This window comes from Ranitomeya imitator, chromosome 9 (genome assembly GCF_032444005.1).
Source record: "Ranitomeya imitator isolate aRanImi1 chromosome 9, aRanImi1.pri, whole genome shotgun sequence".
NCBI lineage: Eukaryota > Metazoa > Chordata > Amphibia > Anura > Dendrobatidae > Ranitomeya > Ranitomeya imitator.
In genome coordinates, this window is record NC_091290.1 from 43,173,497 (window position 1) to 43,199,942 (window position 26,446).

General features: G+C 43.0%; 2 protein-coding genes across 5 annotated transcripts in view; both read left to right on the forward strand.

Annotated features, from left to right (window-relative positions):
* The first annotated feature begins 13,264 nt into the window (after positions 1–13,264).
* Positions 13,265–26,440, forward strand: LOC138649776 (3-galactosyl-N-acetylglucosaminide 4-alpha-L-fucosyltransferase FUT3-like). Of its 3 annotated transcripts, XM_069740449.1 has the most exons (3): positions 13,274–13,318; positions 21,542–21,621; positions 25,070–26,440. In XM_069740449.1, the coding sequence occupies exon 3, from the start codon at positions 25,151–25,153 to the stop codon at positions 26,207–26,209; it is 1,059 nt and encodes a 352-aa protein (XP_069596550.1). In that variant the 5' UTR covers positions 13,274–13,318; positions 21,542–21,621; positions 25,070–25,150; the 3' UTR covers positions 26,210–26,440. The 3 variants fall into 3 exon arrangements, with proteins under 3 accessions (XP_069596551.1, XP_069596550.1, XP_069596552.1); XM_069740450.1 differs by lacking the exon at positions 21,542–21,621 and having other exon boundaries at positions 13,265–13,318; XM_069740451.1 differs by lacking the exons at positions 13,274–13,318; positions 21,542–21,621 and adding an exon at positions 16,424–16,529.
* LOC138649777 (3-galactosyl-N-acetylglucosaminide 4-alpha-L-fucosyltransferase FUT3-like) overlaps positions 13,269–26,446 on the forward strand; it is a 43,845-nt gene continuing 30,667 nt past the window's right edge. The window contains exon 1 of one of the 2 annotated variants that reach the window (XM_069740452.1): positions 13,269–13,318. The gene's annotated coding sequence lies outside the window, so the exon portion shown is untranslated. Of the gene's footprint in view, positions 13,319–16,378; positions 16,530–26,446 lie in introns of those variants that run through there. The other variant, XM_069740453.1, reaches the window with a different exon arrangement.

Consider the following 26,446-nt stretch of genomic DNA (forward strand, 5'->3'; position numbering starts at 1 on the left):
TCCAGGGAATCCAGCGAATTTAGGAGGTCTGTTTCCTGCACGCGCTCCAGAGAGAAAAGAATAGAGCGCTCGACAGCTCCGGTTTTATCCGCCGGGAACAATAGTCCTTTGTCTGTCGAATGAGCGCACAGTATTGTACCGCCCAATCAGCACACGGGAGGTGGAGAATTTGGCGCTCCTACGTAGCCAGCTCCTCCACCCATTACATCGTATACAATATCGTGCACACCTTTGTTACACCATGCGATCATGCCGCCACAGCGGGACAGTAGACGACGAAAGAAAGTTTCAAACGATCTGCTACGACGTATGATTCTCAGCGGGGTCCCTGATCGCAGGAGCATGTCAGACACTGCGATATCGTAACTATATCGCTCGAACGTCACGAATCGTAGCGATCAAAATTGCACTGTGTGACGGTACCCTAAGATGAAAACAAACTGAGCAAATACCCTGTAGTAACTAAATAAATAGTAATAGTAATGTTACTTTATAAGCACACTCACATGGGTTACGTACAAGTTAGAAGAGACAAACCGGTGAACACAAAAGGTCCCTGTTAGGGATGGGTAAACCCGAACGGTAAAGTTTGGGGTACATAACGAACAACTAGTGTCCATGCACGGACTCCAACCTGGCTTGTTTGGCACATGTTACCTAGCCAATAAGCATGCAGCGATTGCCTGCCAGTCACTGTAATGCTCTAGCCATCTTGGTAGTGGCATTACTGTGATTGGCTGGCAGTGTTGCATCATCAGGGGTTATAAAAAGGACAGGCGCCGCCACGCTCAGCACACTAATGCCATTACACAGCTCAGGGACAGGAACAAATCCAAGTCCACTAGTGTTGATACTGGCACTGATTCTGAACCATCTTACGAACAGCCCTCCTAAGAGATTATCTTGTGATTGGCTGTTTGTACCAAATACATTCTGCATTTAGGAGGAGCAGGAGCAGGGAGAGTCGTAGAATAAAGTCTCTATGCAGAGCTGAGTGCTTCACAGTCCATTGCTAAATTCAATTACCCACCCATAGAGTATTACGTGGTCTGTGGTACATTGTAGTGGTATATAACACTACCAGAAAGCGTTGAACAATTTTTCTGGATTAAATTATTCATCCATATAGTATTACGTGCTCTGTGGTACATTTCGATGGTATATATATATATATATATATATATATATATATATATATATATATATATATATACACATATAACACTCAAAAAGCGTTGAAAAAAATTGTGGATTCAATTACTCATCCATAGCGTATTACGTGATTTGTGGTATATAATGGTGGTATTAAACTCCAAAAAAAATGCTTTGACTGCTGCAGTTAATGAATTTTTAATTTGTTAAAGATCAGCTGGTTTCAGGAAACTTAACAATTATAAAATGCGTAAAGCGTGTGGTAAGGGACGAGGAAGTGGAAGTGCTGATGATGGTGCACGCAGACGCCGAAGATGTGGGGCAGGTGTAACTACGCCTGTTGCTCGAGCACAATAAACACCCATTCATGACACATAGTTTGCAGGTATAATGCTCTCAGTGTGGAAAACAAGATCTGTTTGTGCATATATTTGTGTTTCTTCAGAAACTTTGTTATACCGTGCCTGAGGAAGGGACCTAAAAGAAGTCCTTTCTTTGTAACATCATCTATTTTATTTTAGTTAGCTACTAAAAGGTATCATAACCACAAGATTATCTTATTTTTCACACTGAAAGCATTATTTTTTCAACTGGCTAACATGGTATGAAACCCCTTTTTTAACTTTACAGGGAGGCATGGTACACTACTTTTTATGCCCGAGCAGTGCGAACAGGTGGTTGGTCAGATAGAAGATAATGCTTCCAGCATGCTTGGCAGCACCACCCAATACTCCACAAGGTTCAGTCTCACTAGCCAACAGTCTGGATCACTTAATTCTCACCCTGATCCTCCGTCCTCCCACCATGTTGAGTCTCAGGAGACTAGTGATCCCACACTAGGACACTTCGATGAGCTTTTCACAGCATAATTTTTTGGTTGTTGCCTCTCACTCTGCGTTCCCCAAGAGGGGAAAGGAGGAGATGCTGTTTAGTTATGATCAAAACTTAGAGCAGCCATGGCCACAATAACATGATGGTGGGGAATGGCAAATATGAGGTAAAATGGAGGACGATGATGATGAGACACAGTTGCACAAGAAATAAGTCAGGTTGTTGTTAAGTCATTCAATTCATTATGACCAGAAAGCGGTGGTGGAAGTTGAAGTGGTGGATGACAAAGTCACTGACCCAACCTGGGAATCTGGCATGCAGAGTGAGGCCAGCAGTTCCGAGGTGGGGCATTGACAGGACCGCAACAGACAGAAAGGTGACCAAAGGGAGAAGGCAGGCAACACTTGTAGCTGATATACTGCAGTGGTTGATGTACTTCTACACTCATAAAGGCTTTGCAGATAGCTTTTTCCTAGCTTTGCACTATAAGGAGGGTCTTCCATAGACCCCTGAAAGGCAACAATTGGCATTAGTGATGAGCGAACATGCTCCCTACTAATAGTTACTTGCCCGAGTATCAGTGTACTCTGTGTACTCGCTGAGCACCGAGCATTTCCGGGATTACTCGGCGGGAACTGGTATCTCCACCCAGCATTTTTGGCGGTCTTTAGAGACCCAATCACACTGCAGGGATTGTCGGTCAGGCTTTGAAACGCTGCAGCCATCTTTGTTGTGGTAGTGCAGTGATTGGCTTGGCCGCACAGTATCATCACGAGTATAAGAGACCTGGTGCCGCCCTGCTCGCCGCATTCAGCTCTGGATTCAGCAAGTTTAGGGAGAGCTGCTGCAGAGATAGGGTCAGAATCGTGGTTTTAATAGTTAGTGTAGGTCTGCAACTGTTAAATCCACAACTCCTGAGAAACCAACAGTCCTTTTTAGGGCTAATTTGTGGGTCCCGAGATTGCAGCACTAGGTAGGCAGTGCACAGCATATCCACATCAGTGCAAGGCCTGCAGGCACTGTATGTGCGTACATAGCTCCCACTGCATCCCTCCCAAAGCTCCATAACTGTCTGCTGCTGCTTATTTACTATATACCTAGTTGCAGTTTTCATATTTTTTCTCTTTTCCAAAAAATTACCCCCCCCCCCCAAAAAAAATACAGTCTGTTCTGTCAGACTGATGCCTGTTTAAAAATCATAGTTTGTCAGGCATACGTAGCATAGTTGTGTGTGCTAGCCTTGTGCCACTGTTTTTTTTTAATTTTTAAATTCATCCAAAAGCCCCCAAAATTAATACAGTCTCTTATGTCAGGCTGAGTCCTTGTGTATCTGTTTTTGAAAAGCCGTATTTCCACAGGCATACGTAGCATAGTTCTGTGTGCTAGCCTTGGTAAAAAATGTTTTGTTTACACTCACCAAAAAGCAAAAAAACACATTAATACAGTCTGTTAAGTCAGACTGAGTCCTGGTGTATCTGTTTTTGAAAAATCAAATTTCCGCAGTAGCATAGTTCTGTGTGGTAGCCTTGTGCCACTCTTTTTTGGGGGGTGGTTTTAAATTCACCAAAAAACAAAAAAGGCCTCATATATCTGCGTGCTCCAAGTTTGGGCATTTCAGGCCGGTTTTCCACTGTTTTTGCTGTCTGTGACTCTACTTATTTACAGCACTATTTTGCATTTAAAAAATACAGGCCACATATTTAGCAGTGTGGTATTTCCGTGACCGGCCTCATATATCTGCGTGCTCCAAGTTTGGGCATTTTAGGCTGGTTTTCCACTGTTTTTGCTGTCTGTGACTCTACTTATTTACAGCACTATTTTGCATTTAAAAAATACAGGCCCAATATTTGGCAGTGTGGTATTTCCATGACAGGCCTCATATCTGCGTGCTCAAAGTTTGGGCATTTTAGGCCGGTTTTCAACTGTTTTTGCTGTTTGTTACTCTACTTATATACAGCACTATTTTGCATTTAAAAAATACAGGCCACATATTTGGCAGTGTTGTATTTCCGTGACAAGCCTCATATATCTGGGTGATCCAAGTTTGGGCATTTTAGGCCGGTTTTCCACTGTTTTGGTGTCTGCTACTCTACTTATATACAGCACTATTTTGCATTTAAAAAAATTGTACAACCCCCCCCCCAAAAAAAATTTAAGACAGTCTGTTATGTCAGGCTGAGGCCTGGTGTTTGTGTTTGAAAAATAGTAGCTTTGCAGGCATACTGATCAGAAATCATTTAGCTCCAAATAAATCCATTTGTGTTGAGCTTTTCAAATAGTGCAGTAGTCCATTTAAAATGGGCAAGGCAAGGGACGAGGAAGTGGATGTGATGCTGATGGTGCATGCAGAGGATGAGGCTGTGGCCAAGGTGAAAGTGGGCCACAACAAAGACCCACATCTTCTCGCTCAACCTTCCTGTCCCATTTTCTAGGGGATCGCAGCACACCACTATTGAAGCCAGAGCAGTGTGAAACGGTTGTTGGTTGGATAGCGGATAATGCTTCCAGTCACTTAGCCACCACCACCACCATGTCTTCCACATGGTCAAGTCTGAGTAGCCGTGAGTGTGGCTTGGATATTCCTCACCCTGATCCTCCTTCCTCTTTTTTAAAGACTCTGCCAATAACCCCAAACAGGCCATTTGCAGCCCCTGCCATGTCCATATCAGCAGAGGTAGCAAAACAACCAGCTTGACCACCACCAGCATGATCAGGCACATGGCAGCAAAGCACCCGACTTTGTGGGCCGAACCCCAGGCTCCAGGAACACTGTCTGCAGGTGACACCACTGCTTCTTCCACTGTTTTGCATGGAAGCCAATCCCCAGTCCACCGTGCATGTGAAGATGCCTCTAGCCCTGCACCTGTTGTTGCCCACAGTCAAGCAGCACCATCATCAAGCCCGTTGATGTCGTTGTCCCAGCACAGCCTTCAGTTGTCTATACCCAAGTCTTTGAAACGCAAGCGGAAATACCCAGCCAATGCCCCACAGGCCACAGTCCTATATTGTAACATTTCTCTTCTGCTTGCACTCAAAATGTTGCCTTTTAGGCTCGTTGAGATGGAAGCTTTCCGCAACCTGATGGCCGTGGCTGTCCCAAGGTACTCGGTCACCAGTCGCCACTATTTCTCCGGTGTGCCGTACTGGCATTACACCAGCATGTGTCCCACAACATTACCCGTGCCCTCAACAATGCTGTTACAGGGAAAGTCTACCTAACCACGGACACATGGACAAGTGCTTGTGGGCAGGGACGGTACATATCACTGACGGCACACTGGGTTAACATAGTGAAAGCCGGGACCCAGTCGGACCTTAGGATGGAACACGTCCTCCCCACGCTGAGGATTGCTGGCCTTACATCAATCAGGGTTACCCCCACAGTCTACAGCTCCTGCACCTCCTCCTTCTCTTCATCCTTCATCTCTGAAATCAACACATCAGTCAGAGGCTGGAAGCACTGCAGCACTGCCTCAGCCAGGCGACAACAGGTTGTACTGAAGCTAATCTGAATAGGTGACAAACTGCACAATGCAGAAGAGTTGTGGTGCAAGGCAGGGCTCAGATGGGAAAAGCGCCATTTGACTTTTTGAATGTAAAAATTGCTGGCATAATTAGCGGACGCCATGTCGTGTTTGGAGAGCCCCTGACGTGCCTAAACCATGGAAACCCCCCACAAGTGACACCATTTTGGAAATTAGACCACTCAGGGAACGTATCTAGATGTATATTGAGCACCTAGAAACCTCAGTGCTTGAGAAGTTTATAATGTTGAGCAGTGAAAATAAAAAAATTACATTTTTCACATAAAATGTTTTTCAGCGCCAAATTTTGTATTTTCACAAAGGTAATAAGAGAAATTTGACCCCAAAATTTGTTGGCCAATTTCTCCTGAGAGTTGACGCACAGTGCAAAACTCAGAAGGGAAGGAGCGCCATATTACTGTGCAGGTTTAGCTGCACTGGTTTGAGGGTGCCATGTCACATTGGCAGAGCCGCGGAGTTGCCAGAAGAGCAGAACCTCCCATAAGTGACCCAATTTTACAAATTAAACCGCTCAATGAATTCATCTAGTGGTGCAATGATCATATTGACACCACAGGTTTGTCACAAAATTTTATACCATTGGGCATTGAAAAAATAAAATAATTTACATTTTTACCACATTTTTTAGATTGTGTGTTAACCCCAAATTTTACATTTTCATACTGGGAAATGGGTAAAAATGGCACCAAAATTTGTCCCACAATTTCTGTTGAATGTAAAAATACCACATATGTGGCTGTACAGTACTGCTGTGCCACAGGGCAAGACTCTGGAGGACAGAGCGTTATTTGCCTCCTGGAGCGCATCTTTTCCTAGAATAGTTTGCAAACTCCATAAAGAGAGCCCCTAAGTGCTAGAAAAGCAGAATCCCCCCTCATGTGACCCCATTTTGGAAATTATACCCATTTGGAAATTTATCTGCAGATGTGGTGACGATTTTGACTCCATGGGTGTTTTCCAGAAACAAGCAGCAGTGGATGTTGCTAAGTGAAAATTGCAAACTGCCATTGTAGTGAACAGTACGCTGTACTGACCAGTACATTATGCCCAACTCATGTTTCTGGAGACATGCATTGGTAAATTATGTGAGCTTTTATCGCTACAGAAATGCCAAACATGTGGGTGCTAAATGTGAGTTAAACACACTGGGGCTCAGAAAGGAAGAGGACATTTAAATTTGGGAGCGCAGAATTTGCTGAAGTTCTTTTGAGGTTCGAGGAGCCATTTAGCTTTTCCAGAGCCTTTGTACTATCAGTAACGTGGATGTCACGACACAGCTGTTGAGTTACCTGGAACCAGGGGCTCCTTTTCTGACCCTATCAATAGTGGGCACCCTAGCTCACCCTGTTCCCTGGGATACTTCAGATGGCGAAGACGCCGGGGCCTCTGCCCTTGCCGTATATCCTAAGTTAGCCCTTCATCTGTCCCCTTCCACCACCCAGTGAATCGGGGGTGCTACTGTGCACTGCAGTACACCAACCTGACAAACAGGACAACAAAGAAAAGGGTAAACTGAAAACTCCACACACACAAAATATTCATTCACAGATAACAGAGGAGTCCACCAGGGTGTTCAGGAATGGGAACAAAGCTAACAAGGAAGGACAAGGAAATACTAAGTGTACAAATCAAACAACAGTCGCTTCTGACGCCTCCAGCACTCCTCAAACCAACTTCTCTCCCTCCTATTGTCATGCAGCAAATTCTACCTCTGACAAGGACTAGGTAATAGAGCCCAGATTTTATAGGGAAAAGGAGCGGCTAAGCGAACACAGTTGAACACAAGAATTTCCAGCATGGTCAATTAACCCCTGTTCTGCTGGAAGAAATAAACACGTTTAATAAACAGGAGAAGTGCTTCTTCTCAGAGGTGGAGTAGGAGCAACTCTGCAGTCTTCTGGCTCTGCTCTGGTGCTGTAACCCCGTGACAGTGGAAGCACCTTATATTTCCATTAACAGATGATGGATCTCATTGGGGACTTGCTTTTTTTGTGGATTGAGTTGAAGCCTTTATTTGGAGCATTTTACATAACATTTGGGATCACATTTATCCGGCACGCTATGCTGAGCACTTACATCTGGGTTTCCATCAAAATCTCTGAGAGACACGATTCAGATGTAACCCCAGAGGGATCCATTCGCTATAATGAGGTAGCAGAGTTACTCTGGACTGCATCTGGCCTCTGTTCAGCGTTGTCCTTTTAAGTAGTGTACAAAACTGTGGTCGACCATGCTTTTATACTTGCCTAAAAAGACTGACACCGTCGGATGACAGGTCCTACGGTGTCCACAGTGCCTCATTATAGGGAATCTTTCTCAGAGGTTCTGTCTGAATCATGTATTTCAGAGATTTACATGGAAACCCCGTTTTAAGCGCGCAGTGCAGAGCGCAGGATAAATGTGAGCTGAGCCTTACTGTGATTTTTGGGAGGCTGAATCAAAAAAAATCAACAGCAGGTGAAGAATTGGTTTTATTTATTTATTTTTACGCCATTCCTCGTGTGGTATAAATGATTGGAAGACTTTATTCTTCAAGTCGGTGCGATTACTGTGATACCAAATTTTTATTGGATTTTTTTGTTTGGCAGATGTCACACACTAAAAGATGCTTTTTATTGCAAAAACAAGCTTTTGCATCCCCATATTTAGACAGCTCTAATTTTTCCATATTTCGGCCAACAGAGTCATGTGATGGCTTGTTTTTTGCAGGACGAGTTGTTGTTTTTATTGGTACTATTTTCGGACACATAAAATTTCTTCACTTTCTATTTCAATTTTTGGGAGGTAGAATGGACAAAAACCAACAATCAGGAAATTTTTTTTTTATATCATTCGAGTGTGGCAAAATTGATAAGGCAGCAATATTTTTTGGGTCAGTACAGTTGCATTTATTTTTTTTATGTTTTGGTGCGTTTACACAAAAGCTATTTTATGGAAAAAATTATTATTTTTGCACCGCTTTATTCTGAGAGCTATAACTTTTTTATTTTCCCACTGACAGAGCTTTATGACAGCTTGTTTGTTGCGAGACAAGATGACATTTTCAGCAATACCATTTTTATTTACATTTGTCTTTTTGATCACGATTTATTGCAGTTTTTGTTTGGCAATATGATGATAAAGCTTCGTTTTTGCCTCGTTTCATTTTTTTTACTGTGTTCACTGAAGGGGTTAAGTAGTGGGACAGTTTTATAGAGAGGGTCGTTTTGGGACTCAGCGATACCATATATGTGTACTTTTTTGGGGGAGTAAGCATATCACATACTTACAGTCACGTAACCGGCGTTCCTGGCGTAAACACCTGAAAATATTCTCAGCATGCAGTATGTTTGCCTCAAGGATTAATTCACAAATCTGCAGTTACATAACTTGACTGGAAATTCCCTTTAAGGAAGGCAAAAATAGCACCCTGCCTCACCGCTCAGTGATGCACAACTAAAAATAAAAATATCCAGCAGGGTTTTTAGTGTTTGGAGGATCCTAACCCATCAAATGCACCAGTAGCGTAGCTACCGTGGGGGCAGAGGGGGCCATCAACTCGGGCCCCGCGCTCTGAGGGGGCCCACCCGGAGCTATGCTACTGTAACTGCATCGGCGCCCTGCACGCGCTGATGCAGTTACATTCTGCGGCAGAGCAGAGAGAATCAATCTCCCTGCTCTTCCGCTATGGGGCCCCTGAGCAGGCGGAGGGCCCGGTGCTAGCAGTGGGCCCTCTGCCTGTCATCGCATGGTGAGCTGTATCAGCATCTAGCCAATACAGCTCACCGCAGTGATGAGGGAAGGAGCGTTGTGCTGCGCTCCTCCCATCATCCCCCACATCGTCTGACAGCGGGCGCGGTGACGTCACAGCCCAGCGCCCGCTGTCAGATGAGCGGGAGCAGGAGCAGGAAGCACCGCTGGAACAAGGAGTTAGCGAGGTGAGTATTTGTTTACTGTGTTTTTATGGGGGCTGCCTTATTCTACAGTATCTGTCTATACGGGGGGAGTGCTGCCTTATGTACAGGATCTGCCTATAGGGGGAGTGCTGCCTTATATATAGGATCTGCCTATAGGGGGGGAGTGCTGCCTTATATACAGGATCTGCCTAAAGGGGGGGAGTGCTGCCTTATATATAGGATCTGCCTATAGGGAGAGGAGTGCTGCCTTATATAATAATCTGCCTATGGGGGGGGGGAGTGCTGCCTTATATACAGGATCTGCCTATAGGGGGAGTGCTGCCTTATATATAGGATCTGCCTATAGGGGGAGTGCTGCCTTATATATAGGATCTGCCTATAGGGGGAGTGCTGCCTTATACGTATATAGGATCTGCCTATAGGGGGGGAGTGCTGCCTTATATACAGGATCTGCCTAAAGGGGGTGAGTGCTGGCTTATATACAGGATGTGCCTATAGGGGGGGAGTGCTGCCTTATATACAGGATCTGCCTAAAGGGGGGAGTGCTGCCTTATATACAGGATCTGCCTATAGGGGAGGGAATGATGCCTTATATACAGGATCTGCCTATAGGGGGAAGTGCTGCCTTATATACAGGATCTGCCTATAGGAGAGGGAGTGCTGCCTTATATACAGGATCTGCCTATAGGGGAGGGAGTGCTGCCTTATATACAGGATCTGCCTATAGGGGGAGTGCTGCCTTATATACAGGATCTGCCTATAGGGAGGGGAGTGCTGCCTTATATAATAATCTGCCTATAGGGGGGGGAGTGCTGCCTTATATACAGGATCTGCCTATGGGGGGAGTGCTGCCTTATATTCAGGATCTGCCTATAGGGGGGAGTGCTGCCTTATATACAGGATCTGCCTATAGGGGGGAGTGCTGTCTTATATACAGGATCTGCCTATGGGGGAGAGTGCTGCCTTATATACAGGATTTTCCGTATATAGGGGGGAGTGCTGCCTTATATACAGGATCTGCCTATAGGGGGGAGTGCTGCCTTAAATACAGGATCTGCCTATGGGGGGAGTGCTGCCTTAAATACAGGATCTGCCTATGGGGGGAGTGCTGCCTTATATACAGGATCTGCCTATAGGGGGAGTGCTGCCTTATATACAGGATCTGCCTAAGGGGATTACAGTGATGGAGCCATCAAACAGTTTGAAGGCTACTAAGGGGTCAGTATACTGTGTGGGTTGTACTATACAGTTAGGGGGCATTATACTGTGTATAGTGGAGCTGTACAGGGGGGAGACTCGGGACATTATTACATGTAAAGTGGGCACTTATTGTAATAGGGGAAATCAGGTTACTGTTAATATCAAAGGGGCACATACAGGGCATTATTACTTTCTAGGGGGCAAAATGTGGGCTCTGGTTTCTAGGGCACTTGCACCCGGCATTACTATATTATAGAGGGGTGCTTTAGAATTTAGAGGGTACAGAGAACCACAGAGAAGGTGCAGTAATAGGGACACATACGGCAGCAGAGGCTCAGTATTCGGGTATCAGGTGCAGTAATAGGGACACATACGGCAGCAGCGGCTCAGTATTGGGGTGTCAGGTGCAGTAATAGGGACACATATGGCAGCAGCGGCTCAGTATTGGGATATCAGGTGCAGTAATAGGGACACATATGGCAGCAGCGGCTCAGTATTGGGGTATCAGGTGCAGTAATAGGGACACATATGGCAGCAGCGGCTCAGTATTGGGGTATCAGGTGCAGTAATAGGGACACACACGGCAGCAGCGGCTCAGTATTGGGATATCAGGTGCAGTAATAGGGACACATACGGCAGCAGCGGCTCAGTATTGGGATATCAGCCGGATGAGGGGTTTGTGCAGGTTGGGAATAGATGGTGATGGCTGGAATGTGAGAAGAGAAACGTGTCTTTGTTGTTTTCTCTGCAGACGAGTTGTACCTGGAAGAAGTTGTCATGTCGGTCTGGGCCAGATGGAAAAGACAGGAAAAGTGACGATTCCATCATAAAGAATGTCAACGGTAAGTCATTATCTATAACTGTGCTGTGATCTCTTATATGCTCTGTATGGCTAGTATCTACCACTGGCCATATGGCGGTAATATCCATATTGGTCTTTATATAGAGATTATCTTCAGTAACAGCGCGGTCATCTGCTGAGGCTCTCCTCCACTATTAGGGGGCGTCATCGAGTTGTAATCAAGGTAAACTGGTTAGGGGCCCACTCAGAAGCTTCGCCCCCCTGGACCAAAGCCCTAGCTACGCCTCTGAAATGCACCTTTCCCATGGGTCCATCCTATACTTCACATTCATGAATGTCTGAGGCCAGTCAGGAAGAGTTTAAACAACTTTGCTCCATATATTATCAGTAGAGTCTCAGCAATGGACCCAGGGAAGGTGAAAATGACATGGCTTGTATGACTATAACAAACTGCGCCAGTCACTGGAAGTTTAAAACACAAGCAGGATATCATATGAGGGGCGTTCATTAAAGTTTTCCCTTGACCCACTTCTATTTATCACAGGATGCTGAAACTGCATATGTGTAATGATATAAGTCTCTATAGTTTACGTGCCAATTTGCAACTCAAAACTGATAATGGCCTTGATTTTTCAGGTGCTAAAGTGGTGTGAGTTTTGATAATGGACCCAATGGAATACAGAGCAGTCATCAAGTTCCTTTACCTGAAAGGCTGCACACCAAAGTAGACATTCGATGAGGTGAAAGAAGTTTATGGTGATGATTCCCCATCATATGATGTAGTCAAAAACTGGCATCGTCAATTCAAATGTGGTCGGACTTCGGTGCAAACAGCTCCAATTCTAGGGCGACCCGACTCTGCTATTAATGAACAAACCATCCAGCAAGTGGAGGTCACTGTTTTGGAAAATTAACGCATAACCATTTGCCAACTAGCCCAAAATGTCAAGATTAGTGTGGGGTCAGTCGAAAAAAATCATCCAAGACAATCTGCTCATTGGGTTCTCCAGCTGCTCACATCTTTCCAGAAGCAGGAACGAGTTGAATGCTCTCAAGCTCTATTGACGATGTGCCATGGAAACCAGGAGGACTTTCTGAACAGACTGATCGCACAGGATGGAAGCTGGGTCCATCACTATGATCGACTAAACTCCAGTCGATGTAATGGAAGCATCATGACTCATCGCCTACAAAGAAGGCATGTGCCCAACCCTCAGCAGGCAAGCTCATGCTCACAGTATTTTGGGACCAGCACGGAGTAGTATTGGTGGAGTTGCTGGCAAAGGGTACCATGATCACTGGTGCATAATTTGCTTCACTGCTGCAGAAATTGCAGGAGGCCAGCAAAACCAATAGACATGTCATGCTCACAAAGGTGTCCGCCGTCTGCAAAACAATGCACCAGTTTACCACTCACATGTTGCCCAGATGGAAGCACGCTCCTGTGGCTGTGAAATTCTACCGCATCCCCCATATTCACCCGACCTCGCACAATAGGACTTCCAGGTCTTTCCAACAATTAAGTTATTTGTGAAGGGCAAGCATTTTCCAGATCATGAGACTCGGATTTCCAAAGTCACACAGTGGCTTTAGGAGCAACATGTCAACTTCTACAAGTAAGGTGTTTTGAGATGCTTAAAGAGATGGGAAAAGTGTGTGTCCCTAGGGGGCACCTATATAGAGAAGGACTAATAACTGTGTTGAGTTTCATTTATTATAACCCACAGGAAGTGGGTTATAATAAATCTTAAAGGAAGTCCCATCGTAAGAGTGCAAAAGTCCAATTGTGCAATTATATGTTTCAGGCATGCAAAGGGCTCTTAGTCATATAAGGTGCTGGACTTTTCTTTGGATACGATTGTTTCCTGACACTCCTGTGAACGATGACTGTGGTAAGCTGCTTTTACGTCTTCTATCCTTTTCTCAGTGCTTGCAATACAAAAAAAATGGGTAAACCGAAATGAGAATGACGGAGGTTTACTTTGCAATAATTAATGCTATATTTGAACCGACGCATAGAAAATGTTGCTATTTTCATCATCAAATTCCAAGAACTATGACTTTCCATAGGAGAGAAAAAAAACAAAAATTAGGAAATAAGCCTCACCGTGTGATGTATATTTGGTTGCTTCTTAATAGTGCAGCCAGGATCCAAATCAGTTGACCATCGGCTACATTTACAAAAAAGAAGAGGAAAAAAAGGATTCATAGGTTGGATATAAATAAAATTAGCTTTTAATTTTACTCCATTAAAAAGGAAAAAAAGTGTTGTCCAGACAGATTAAAAGAAATCCAACATTCTAACGCGTTTCTGGCCGTAGCCCTTAGTCATAGAATGGGGCAGTGTTGTAACACCGGAAGTAATATATAGGAGTTTTAGCTCCTGTGACATCACAATATAATTAATATTTTACCCAAAAAATTTAGGAAAAAACAAAGAGTACAAAGCACATATCATTGAAACTGTATGACAGTAGTATATAGACTTGATAAATGGATATAATATTTAATCCAACAGATAATATAAAAAAAAGTTAGGTCCTAATGGACATATAATGAAAATAAGCAGTTAATATAACTATTAAGATTTCTACCGTGTGTTTCCACAAAATGTTTTGAATATGTTGCATTATTGTTATTAATATTTTGAATATGTTCTGAAATCCCTTTTTTTTTGTTTCCTACTAATGCAACCTATATATCTGAGGTTATAAATATCGCAGTAAATGCAGTAAACAACATGTTGCATATTGCAATTAATGAAGGTGCTGATAGAATGTTGTTCGTTAATATAATTTGTTTTTATTGCATGCTTGCACGTTACATTTATTACCTGCGCAGTTCAAGAACCCTTTTGTGGATAGCCATGTATTATTGGTAGAAGTCTTATTGCTTTTAAAAAAAAAATTGGCGATAGAAGATCACCCAGGGATCTGCTTCTCGCTGCTATGCACCTACGTCCCTTTGATAGAATTTGATTGAATCCTGGCATAAAATAGGGATATATTTGTTAATATGTTTTATATTGTTAAATTGGAGACTATAAGGAGTACTGAATGTGACCATGTCTCTGCCATTAATAATTTTGTCTTTTTTGGGAATTAAAGTTTGCTCTCCAGTTATTTTTGCAACTTTATTGTATGAGTTATCAATTATTTTACCGTTGTAGCCTCTAACATGAAGTCTTTGTGTGATGTTGGCACTCTTTTGTGTAAAAGACGTATTATTTGAACAAATTCTCCTAGCTCTAATGAACTCACCATAGGGAATTGATTTTATAGTGTGGTCAGTATGACAGCTGAACCAAAAAGAAAAAGTATTACTGCACAAAAGCTGCACACCATCAAATAAATAGATAACAAGAAATAAACATAGACTGATTTTATTCACGGATCAAGACATACAACATACATAATAAAAACATAATTAAAAACATAACAACAACATCATGAACACACAGGAAATGCATATAATGACTCAGTATAATAAGCTAACCCAACAAGGACCATAGGCTCATGGGGTGCTGCGCAAAAGTCAATAATGCCAAAAGGACAGTGCTGGAATTAAGCTCGTATGGCCGCAACCACGGACCAAAGCGAGCAAAAGATAGCAAACGCACAATAACGTCCAGAAAAAGGCAGCAACTAGCCAAAAAAGGAAATATACAGGGCAGCCTATATACAATAGTATAACTGAGACAAAGCGTATAAACAGGAGAAACCTCCTAAATGTATACCACCTGGTGACGTGATGCCCCACGCGTATCGCCCGGCGAACCAGGCTTCCCCTGACGAAGCTAGTTGCTGCCTTTTTCTGGACGTTATTGTGCGTTTGCTATCTTTTGCTCGCTTTGGTCCGTGGTTGCGGCCATACGAGCTTAATTCCAGCACTGTCCTTTTGGCATTATTGACTTTTGCGCAGCACCCCATGAGCCTATGGTCCTTGTTGGGTTAGCTTATTATACTGAGTCATTATATGCATTTCCTGTGTGTTCATGATGTTGTTGTTATGTTTTTAATTATGTTTTTATTATGTATGTTGTATGTCTTGATCCGTGAATAAAATCAGTCTATGTTTATTTCTTGTTATCTATTTATTTGATGGTGTGCAGCTTTTGTGCAGTAATACTTTTTCTTTTTGGTTCATTTGTTCAGTTTTTATTACTGTTGTTTTGCACCCTCAGTACTCTTTATTTGGTTTATATAGCTGTGCGCCCTAATCGCTTAGAGTCAGTATGACAGCTGTCTGCTCGTAATGTGGTGTTGTCGCTAATTGGTTTACTATAAATGGAACCGTGTTTTTGATAGGGTCACCTTGTAGGGTAAGGTCCAAAAAACTAATTTGGGTATGAGAAGAAGAAAAAGTAAAACTTAAATTAACATTGTTTTGATTAAGGTAATGTACAAACAGTGGCACGATCGCTATGTCACCCCTCCAGATAAGTACCATAGCTTATCGTCCACATAGCGACCGTACTACTGGATATCATGAAAAAAGGGGTTTGATTCTGAAAAAATATAGGACTCTTCCTTCCAGGCGACAAAGAGGATAGAAAGGGAAGGTGAGAAGCAAGAACTTGAAAAATAAAACTGTGTGAGTTACGCATAAAAAGTTATGTTTTAATAGGTAAGAAATGCCCCTAAGATTAAACTCTGAGTTCATTATTGTAAGAGCTATAGTGGTTAAGGTGGCATGCAATAGCCGTAAGTGAAAGTTCATAAGGTATACAGGAGTATAGATTAACAATGTCACAGGATACAAAACAGTTAATATTTGACCATGCAAAGATTTGAAGCTGTTGAATACCAAAGAGTTGTCTTTAAGAAAGCCAGGCGTTCGAGATATCAAAGGTTGTAGGTGCCGATCTATCCATGTACTAAGACCTTCATTTAGAGAGTTGATACCAGATATGATTGGTCGTAGGGGAGGAGGAAAAATTAATTTATGAGTCTTGGGAAGATTGTGGAAAATTGAAAAGGAGGGAAAGTCCTTTAATAGGAATATCTTAGTTTTATCATTCAAAACTCCTAATTTTTCTCCTTCTTTTAATAATGACTCCAGAATACTCATGCATGAGTTGGTGGGATCGCATGGAATTTTCCTGTAAGTATTGCAATTACTGAGAATGTTCATTGCTAGATTATTATATAGAGATGCACCTATAACTACAATAATGCCTGCTTTATCAGATTTTTTTAATGACAATATCTTTGCTGGTTCTTAGGTTATGGAGTGCAGCATTTTCAGACTTAGATAAATTATACGTTGCCATTGATGTGAATACTTTTCTGCCCAATGATGACAGCAGTATTCTAGGAGTGATACCTTTATTGGCTAACCAGAAAATAATATGTTTGCAGCTTTCAGAGCACGGTGGCTCCTTCTTCAGGCAAGATTACAAATAGATTAATAAGAAACAAGCACAACATTTAAAGAATACTACAGTAGGACATTTGTTAGGGGGTGGGAAGTGTGATGAGTCCATAGATAAGCCAAGGTAATCAAATTAGGCATTTTCTTACAAATGGAGAGGCAGTGGGAATAATGTTCTTAAGGTACCGTCACACTTAGCGACGCTGCAGCGATACCGACAATGATCCGGATCGCTGCAGCGTCGCTGTTTGGTCGCTGGAGAGCTGTCACACAGACAGCTCTCCAGCGACCAACGATGCTGGTAACCAGGGTAAACATCGGGTAACTAAGCGCAGGGCCGCGCTTAGTAACCCGATGTTTACCCTGGTTACCATCCTAAAAGTAAAAAAAAACAAACAGTACATACTTACCTACAGTTGTCTGTCCTCCAGCGCTGTGCTCTGCTCTCCTCCTGTACTGGCTGTGAGCACAGCAGCCGGAAACCAGAGCGGTGACGTCACCGCTCTGCTTTCCGGCTGACCGACGCTCACAGCCAATACAGGAGGAGTGCAGAGCACAGCGCTGGAGGACAGACGGCTGTAGGTAAGTATGTACTGTTTGTTTTTTTTTACTTTTAGGATGGTAACCAGGGTAAACATCGGGTTACTAAGCGCGGCCCTGCGCTTAGTTACCTGATGTTTACCCTGGTTACCAGTGAAGACATTGCTGAATCGGTGTCACACACGCCGATTCAGCGATGTCTGCGGGGAGTCCAGCGATGAAACAAAGTTCTGGACTTTCTTCCCCGACCAGCGACAGCACAGCAGGGGCCTGATCGCTGCTGCGTGTCACACTGGACGATATCGCTAGCGAGGACGCTGCAACGTCACGGATCGCTAGCGATATCGTCTAGTGTGACGGTACCTTTAGTTATCTGGAGTATGTCAGAAAAGAAAATGCAAGAAAATGCCTCATTTGATTACCTTGGCTCGTTCCACAAAATTGTGTTGATGTGTGGTGAACGCAGTACCCGGGTCACTGCAGCAGATTTCAGTGCAAGAAAACTGTCACAATTCCCATGTTATTTAGGTGTACCCATATAAATGGCCCACCCAAAAAAGTTTGCTTCATAACTGGAGATAATGTTCTGTGTAAACTGAGGGTCCTGTTCCAATTTTTGTTTTCCCCATTTCGCAAATTCAGCACACCGATTTGGGTCACCAACTATTCCCATTTTATTTAGGTGTATCCATATAAATGGCTCACACCGGAACTATTTCTACTGTGGTGAAATTCATTCCACTTCTGTTGTCTAAGACCCTCATTTGTTTAAACGTGAACACTCCTTGTAGAGTGTCCATCTGCTGGATTGGGCATAGTGGAAGACCTGTCGGTCCTTATTATACTATTTCTACTGTGGTGAAATTGATGCCACTTATGTGGTGTAAGGTCCTCATTTGTTTAAATGTGAACACTCCTAGTTGGGTATCCATCTGTTGGTTTGGATGTAGTGGAAGACCTATTGGTCCCCATTATACTATTTCTACTGTGATAAAATTGATGCCACTTTGCTGGTGTCTGCCAATAATTTTTGGAAATGTGAACTCTTCTGGTTGGGTCTCCTTCATGCGTGTTGCCTGTAGCAGTAGGCCTCCGAGACCATCAGGCCTCCACTTCTTTGGACTAAACTACTCGTGTTACTATCCTCAAATTTTTGTGACAATGGTAGGTGGCACAAAAATCAGTTTTGTAGACTGAGTATAGCTTAGCATGAAAGCAGGTAGAGGTGTTGCATGTGGTATCAGGGCTCCCAGCAAAGGATTCCTACACCGATCCCTCACCCAACTCGCCTTACTGTAACGTTCAACTGAAAGCTGTAAATGCTGTCCCAAACCACAATGCCTCATGCCTGGATGATTGCTGCAGTGCCATGCTACAATTTGTACTGTGGGTGAATTGCGGCCACTTTCCTGGTGTCTGTCCTTCATTTGATGTGTTTTGGCAACATTTGGGGCTGTTATAAGGTGTTGTGCATGCGTTTGTTTTTACTTCCATATGACATGCATGATGTTTGGTTATGTTCAGTGAATATTCGACAAACTAATCAGCAAATATTGCAAATTTGGAGATCGTAATCCGAACATTGAAATATTCTCTCATCTCTAGTCATAATGCAAAAACTAGCTGAGGGGCTCCAGACCCAAACATGACGGCTTCATATACTGTATTTCTACGAGGCTGTCATGCTTGGGTCGAGAAATCAGAGGCCAGTCCGTGCTTTGCAGTCTGTTCTCGGACCAATTTTTACAGACGTCTAAATGAGCCCTAACAGGGAGATCCTCTACGTATTATCAACCAAAACATGACAGCAAATTTGTTTAAAAACTGTATATGACAGGGTTAACTGAAAAACCGAATGTAATAGGTTATTTATTAGTGCTTATCTTTACCATAGCAATCAGGGCCGTATTTAGAGTTTCTGCTGCCCTAGGCACTTTTAGTGCTGCCTCCCCCATTGGTGAGTATGACACTATTGGCAGTGACTTTGGCAAGAATAGCTGATGTGAAAGTCGCCTTTTGCAGCAGATCGGGCAGTCAATGTCGACCCTTTAACGAGCCTTGTCACATGACTTAGGATAATAGCCAAACCAGAATCTCAATTTGCAGACACTGTGTTTCATGATACTGACCCTCACCCAAAGAATTATGTTAGAGCGGGCACCATCCAATATAAGGATATGGGATCACCTATTACATACTCACATAAGATTCAGCAAGTAGAGAAAAGGTATGCAAAAAAAATGGGATCACCAACACAATAAGATACCAAGTAACAATTTATTTATTGAAAACACACAAAGCACATTAAAAACATTTAAAAGGCCTCCACCACATGAGTAGAGGTGGCGGGTCCACTCTACAATTTAGCATAAACAATATATTGCACAGAAAATACACTGATGGGCCATATATACTAACAATAGTCCATGACCACAATTGACACTCTTGTTAGGTCAGGATAACCGTACATGGTAATACAGGTGGATACACATATAGTAAATGCCAAGAAAAATACAAGCACACAAAGAGAAGTAAGAGATCTAGTTAAACAGCCCCATAAGCCTCATAGGTTACAGCACACAAAACTTGTCTGAAGGAGGTGCTGGAAAATATATCAATGGTGAGCCAAAAGATTTTTAGCTATCCACTATCCGCTGTACCAATTTAATCTCCTCACCTATAGTCAAATGAAAACCAGTGATAGTATATGCAGAGTGTTTCTGTAGCAATCTCAAGCCGTATACCTCAGCCGTATACCTCAGCGGGGATTATGGAGCGGGCGCCGCCCACTGACTGCGGGGAGTATGGAGCGGCCATTTTCTTCCGGACTGTGCCCATCGCTGATTGGTCGTGGCTGTTTTGCGGCGACCAATCAGCGACTTGGATTTCCATGATAGACAGAGGCCACGACCAATGAATATCTATGACAGACAGAAGGACAGACAGATGGAAGTACCCCTCAGACAATTATGTATATAGATAGAAGAGCTTTGTTTCCATTATACTTTGCATAGGAGAACTGTGGGCCTATCACACTGTATACAGAGAAGCTGTGGGGGCTTATATTGTGTATAGGTGAGCGGTGTGATCATCATATTGCATATAGGGGAGCAGTGGGCCCATGATACTGTATATAGGGGGACTATGGGGACATTATACTGTGTATAGGGGAGATGTGGGCCCATCATACTCTGTTTAGGGGAGTTGTGGGGACTTCATACGGTGTATAAGGAAGCATTTGGCCCATTATACTGTGTATAGGGCAGCTGTGGGTCCATCATACTGTGTATAGGGGAGTTGTGCGGACATCATAAGGTGTATAAGGAAGCTGTAGGCCCATTATACTGTTTATGGGGAGCTGTGGGCCCAATATACTGTGTATAGGGAGTTGCGAGTAGAGATGAGTGAACATCATTGGCTCTCTCCTTATTAGGCAAGCTGTAGCGCTTACCAAAGAAGCTGCATCGGGAACCAGGATATCTGGAGCGCTCCCGATAATCAGCTGTTCGGCACCGCAGCTGCATGTGTCACGGCTGTGTGACATTCACAACACATGCATGGACAGCCTGTATGTTGTGACTGTCACACAGCTGCGACACATGCAGCCGCGGCGCAGAACAGCTAATTATCAGGAGCACTTGAGGTATCCAGGATCTTGAAGCAGCTTCTTCGGTAAGCGCTATAGCTTCCTGAAAAAGGAGGGAGCCAACAATTTTCTCTCATCTCTAGTTGTGAGCCCATCATAATGTGTATAGAAGAGATGTACATTTTGGGTCTTGGGGGACATTATTAATTGTTAAGTGGGCACTTAAGAAGCCATATTGTTATTGGGTCACTCAGGGTATTGTGACTGTCAAAGATGCACAAGATGCATTATTACTTTCTAGGGACAAAATGTGGACACCATTTTCTACAGCATTTGCACAGGTCATTACTATTTTTCTAGGCGAAAATGGCAATGTTATCATCTAGAGGGCACAATAAAGGCATTATTACTATGTAAGGTGCACAGTGGTGCATATTACTATGTGGGGTAGTAAGAGGAGCATGGTAATTGTGCCCTTCAGCAGGTGTAGTAATAGGGAGGCATACAGCAGCAGCGGCTCAGCATTGGGTTGAGTAGTTTTTGCAGGTTGAGAAGAGATGGAGATGGTGTAAGAAATGTGAAAAGTCAAATGTGTTTTTTTTTGTATTCTCTGCAGAAGAGTCATGGCTGGAAGAAGTCTGGGCCAGATGGAAACGATGAAAAAAGTGAACGACTCCATCAGAGCAAACATCAGCTGTAAGTCATCATCTATAACTGTAGTGTAATCATTTGTATGTTCTGCAGAACTTGTATCTACCGCTATATGGTCACCGCATGGCGGTAATATCAGTCTTCATCTTAGTATAGAGATTTATTTTTAGTAGCAAACAGGTCATCTGCTGAGGTTTCCCTATACCCATTATTAGGGGACACCACCATAGTTGTAATCACGGTTACTAGTTAGGGGCCAATTCAGATGTTTCGCCCCACCTGAGCTGAACCCCTAACTAGGTCTCTGCTATAGACCTACAGTAACCTGCAGCCTACAAGCAAGGGTGATTCAGGTTGCACTATACAGTTACGTCATGATGGCAGCTGCACCAGGACATTGACATCTTGTAGGCCGTAGGATTACAGCAGCTTGTGGCCTACAAGTGAGAGTGCTAGGGAAGAGAACCTGGTGATCAAACTGTATTGGTGTCATGTTATCTTATCACACGTTGGGGTTCCTAGCCAGAAGTCTGGTACCAGAGCCCCAGATGTTTGACTTTAGCAATGCCCATGGGGGCAGATATACTAATCCTGTGTGATAGTCCATGCAACATTAGACTACAGTACATGGTCTTAAGATGCACCAAATTTTTCACAGGGGTACATGTAATTTGCTAAATTTGTTGACTTTTTTCTCCTAATATTATGAATACATTTCAAAACAGGAAATTGAATTTGGCTTTTGCAGACAATGTGGTGCCCTACTCAAAAAACAGCAGTCAAACTAGCAAATTCAGAAAAAACACATGAAACGAGTCTCACTCGCCAAACTTAGCTAAAATCTTGTCACTTTATTTGAGTCCAAAGAGAAACAGCGCTTTGAATTCAAAGAGAGGAAGCAGCTAGATGGCAGTGGCCATTTTGTGCACCATCATGCTCCTACAGACCAGACAGGCTTGTAGAAGCGCAAAAATATGGAAAGTGGACATTGCCTGAAGTGTTACTTGCTCCCTCTCTGTGCCTGTAAAGTGCAGTTTGTCGTTGAACACAAAGTTTCAAGCTTTTATTGCAGTTTGATGGGTGCCGCAGGTTTCATGTCTTTTTAAAAATTTGCTAATTTGCCTGATGTTTTTGTAGTAGTGCACCATGTTGTCTGCAAAGGCTAAAGGTAGCCTAACCAGTCATCTCGCTCGTGCTGCTTAAACCACAAGCAACATGAATCAGACACTAGCTATCTCTCTCTGAAAGGCTGCAGGGCTTAAGAGAAGATATACCTTGAAAATCCAGTCAGGGACTAAAGGTACCTTCACATTAAGCAACGCTGCAGCGATACCGACAACGATCCGGATCGCTGCAGCGTCGCTGTTTGGTCCCTGGAGAGTTGTCACACAGACAGCTCTCCAGCGACCAACGATGCCGGTAACCAGGGTAAACATCGGGTAACTAAGCCCAGGGCCGCGCTTAGTAACCCGATGTTTACCCTGGTTACCTTCCTAAAAGTAAAAAAAACAAACAGTACATACTTACCTACTGCTGTCTGTCCTCCAGCGCTGTGCTCTGCACTCCTCCTGTACTGTCTGTGTGAGCAAAGCGGCCGGAAAGCAGAGCGGTGACGTCACCGCTCTGCTTTCCGACTGACCGACGCTCACAGTCAGTGCAGGAGGAGTGCAGAGCACAGCGCTGGAGGACAGACAGCGGTAGGTAAGTATGTACTGTTTGTTTTTTTTACTTTTAGGATGGTAACCAGGGTAAACATCGGGTTACTAAGCGCGGCCCTGCGCTTAGTTACCCGATGTTTACCCTGGTTACCAGTGAAGACATCGCTGGATCGGTGTCACACACGCCGATCCAGCGATGTCCACGGGAGATCCAGCGGCGAAATAAAGTTCTGGACTTTCTTCAGCGACCAACGATCTCCCAGCAGGGGCCTGATCGTTGGTCGCTGTCACACATAACGATTTTATTAACGATATCGTTGCTACGTCACAAAAAGCAACGATATCGTTAACAATATCGTTATGTGTGAAGGTACCTTAAGGCTACTTTCACACAACAGGTTTTTGCTGTCAGGCACAATCTGTCAAATGTTGAAAAAAAAGGATCCGTCGCAGATTGTGAAAAACTGATGCAACGGATCCGATTTTTCGATGGATCCAACTAGCATATCCTGATAATTGCATTAATAAAAAATTGGAGCATGCTCAGTTTAAAAAAATGGAATCCAGCTCCGGGATCCGTCATTTTCCGGATCCGGCACCTTCCGGCTCCCATAGAATTCCATTCTAGCAAAAACTGGAAGCTCCGAATTCAGCGCTTCCGGCTTTCTCGCTGGAGACAAAAAAAAATGGTACTGTGTATGTCTTTTCCAGAAGCTAGAATTGAAATCTTAGCCGGATTCAGAAAACAAAAAGGAAGGAATGGTAGGCCATTTGGCGTAATCCGGCGCTAATACAAGTCAATGAGAAAAAAACGGATTTGGCTTTTGATTTCGCCGGTTCCGGTTTTTCAAAAAAGAGCCGAGTGGGCAGGAGGGAAAAAAACCTGATTTGTGAAAGTAGCCTAAGAGTCTTGTATGACTAGTCTGAAGTCAGTCCTTGGCATCTTCTCTTATCTGCCATCCCTTTAACGGACAGGTCTCTTCCTATTGACACATAGAGAGACTGGTCAGTGCAGATGAGTAGAGCGTAGGAACTGTCTTGGATTAGTCAGCGTTTTTCAAACCAGTCTTGGTGAGGACGCGTGCTGTAATCAAACACTCCTGATTCAGGAATGGCGGACGAGTGGGGTGCACCTGTGAGCTCCTCAACACAAAGCCTACTCCAGCTGGAGTAAGATTTGTTGCATAATGAATGCCACCACTCGTCATGAATTTGCCGAGCGTCGGTCTCCATATCCCAGTCCCACTCCAGATCCACTCACTTTGTTGCCATTTTGAACACCAAAAGTCTTAAAACTTTAGCGCAACCTTGAGTTGTGAGAAAATTATGAATTTTCTAAGCTTTTAACGCCAGAATGCATGATGGTTTGGGCCCAAAGCCTCCAGTTGTTCTTTCAAGGTATGTTTTCTCTAAGGCCTCATGCACACATTCAGTATTTGGTGAGTTTTTTATCTCAGTATTTCTAAGCCAAAACCATGAGTGGAACGGTCAGAGTAAAAACATAATAGAAACATTTGCACCCCTTCTGCATTTTTCACCTACTCCTGTTTTTGGCTTACAAATACTGGGATAAAAAAAATTAAAATATACTGAATGTGTGTATGAGGCCTTAAACATCACATCATTCCAGGGAAAAACTGATCCATGGTACAGGTGATTCGGACTACATGAATCTAATGATGGGTTTTCTTTACTTTCAAAACACAAATTCAAGTCAGATAATAAAAACCAGGCAACTTGTTATTGTGAGAAGTTAAATGTTCTACATACAATAAGCTAGTATTGTGCTTCATTTGGTAATGAATCTTTTTGTGTTTTTATTGTTCATTTCATAGCTGCAAGAACTGTAGAGCACACCTTTCAATTCAAGGGGATTGTAAAAAAAAATTACTGAAGTTACAAAGAAGAACTGCCAAATGTTACCCAAAGGGCTGCTATTGAAATTGAGCAGACTTTTCCTCTTTTTCATGCTACAAGTGTGCATCTTATTTATCTTCTTCATAATGTTCTACAAAAAAGAAACTCCTGGCTTAAGTACTAATTTACAGGACTATGTGACTACAGTTGGCTCCAGGGAACCAATTCTTACTATATTGCTTTGGACCTATCCCTATAATTACACATTTCCTCTTAATAGATGCCCAAAACAGTTTGATGGATCTGGCTGCTTCTATACTGTAAACCGTACATTTTATTCATCAGCAAATGCTGTTGTAATCCACCACAGAAATGTGCGCCATTCTAAAGAACAGCTACCTCAAGCACCAAGACCACCTAATCAGTACTGGATATGGTTTAGCAATGAACCTCCAAGTCATTGTCCAAACCTTTCATTTATGCACAATCTTATCAACCTTACAATGTCCTACAGGACAGACTCTGACATTTTTACTCCATTTGGTTGGATAGAAAAGCACTACGGGACAGTAAATTTTACTATCCCCAAGAAGACAAAGCTGGTGGCCTGGGCAGTAAGTAATTGGAAACGACAATCAAAAAGAGTACAATATTACGAACAGCTAAAGAACTATTTACATGTAGATATATATGGAAGAAAACATCTTTACCTTCCAAAAAATATACAAATAGAAACACTCTCAACTTACAAATTCTACCTTGCTTTTGAGAATTCCATCCATGAAGACTATATATCAGAAAAATTCTGGTACAATGCACTTTCTTCAGGATGTGTTCCTGTTGTGTTGGGTCCACCACGAGCAAATTATGAGCGCTTCATCCCAGGAGATGCCTTCATTCATGTTGATGACTTTTCAAGCCCCGAGGAACTGGCTTCTTATCTTCTAAGGCTAGACAAAGATGAAGAAAAGTACAAGCAATATTTTAACTGGAGAAATATATATAAACTGCGGAAAAAGGAGATATCTTGGGTAGTGCCCTACTGTAAAATTTGTAAGGTCCTAAAAGAGGCTCCATCTTATAGAACCATACCAAGTATTGAAGCATGGTTCAAGTAATAGGGATGCAAGAGACAGACATATAGAATTTACTCCTCACAGAGGGCTTTATGTCCCACTCTCTGGGCTCAAATAGAGAATGATCAAATCCAGAAGTTAAACTTGCCACTTATTCACAAGGCTCCTTCTATAGATTCTTTGTGGTTACGTTGTAGTTATACAGTACAGACCAAAAGTTTGGACACATCTCATTTAAAGATTTTTCTGTATTTTCATGACTATGAAAATTGTAAATTC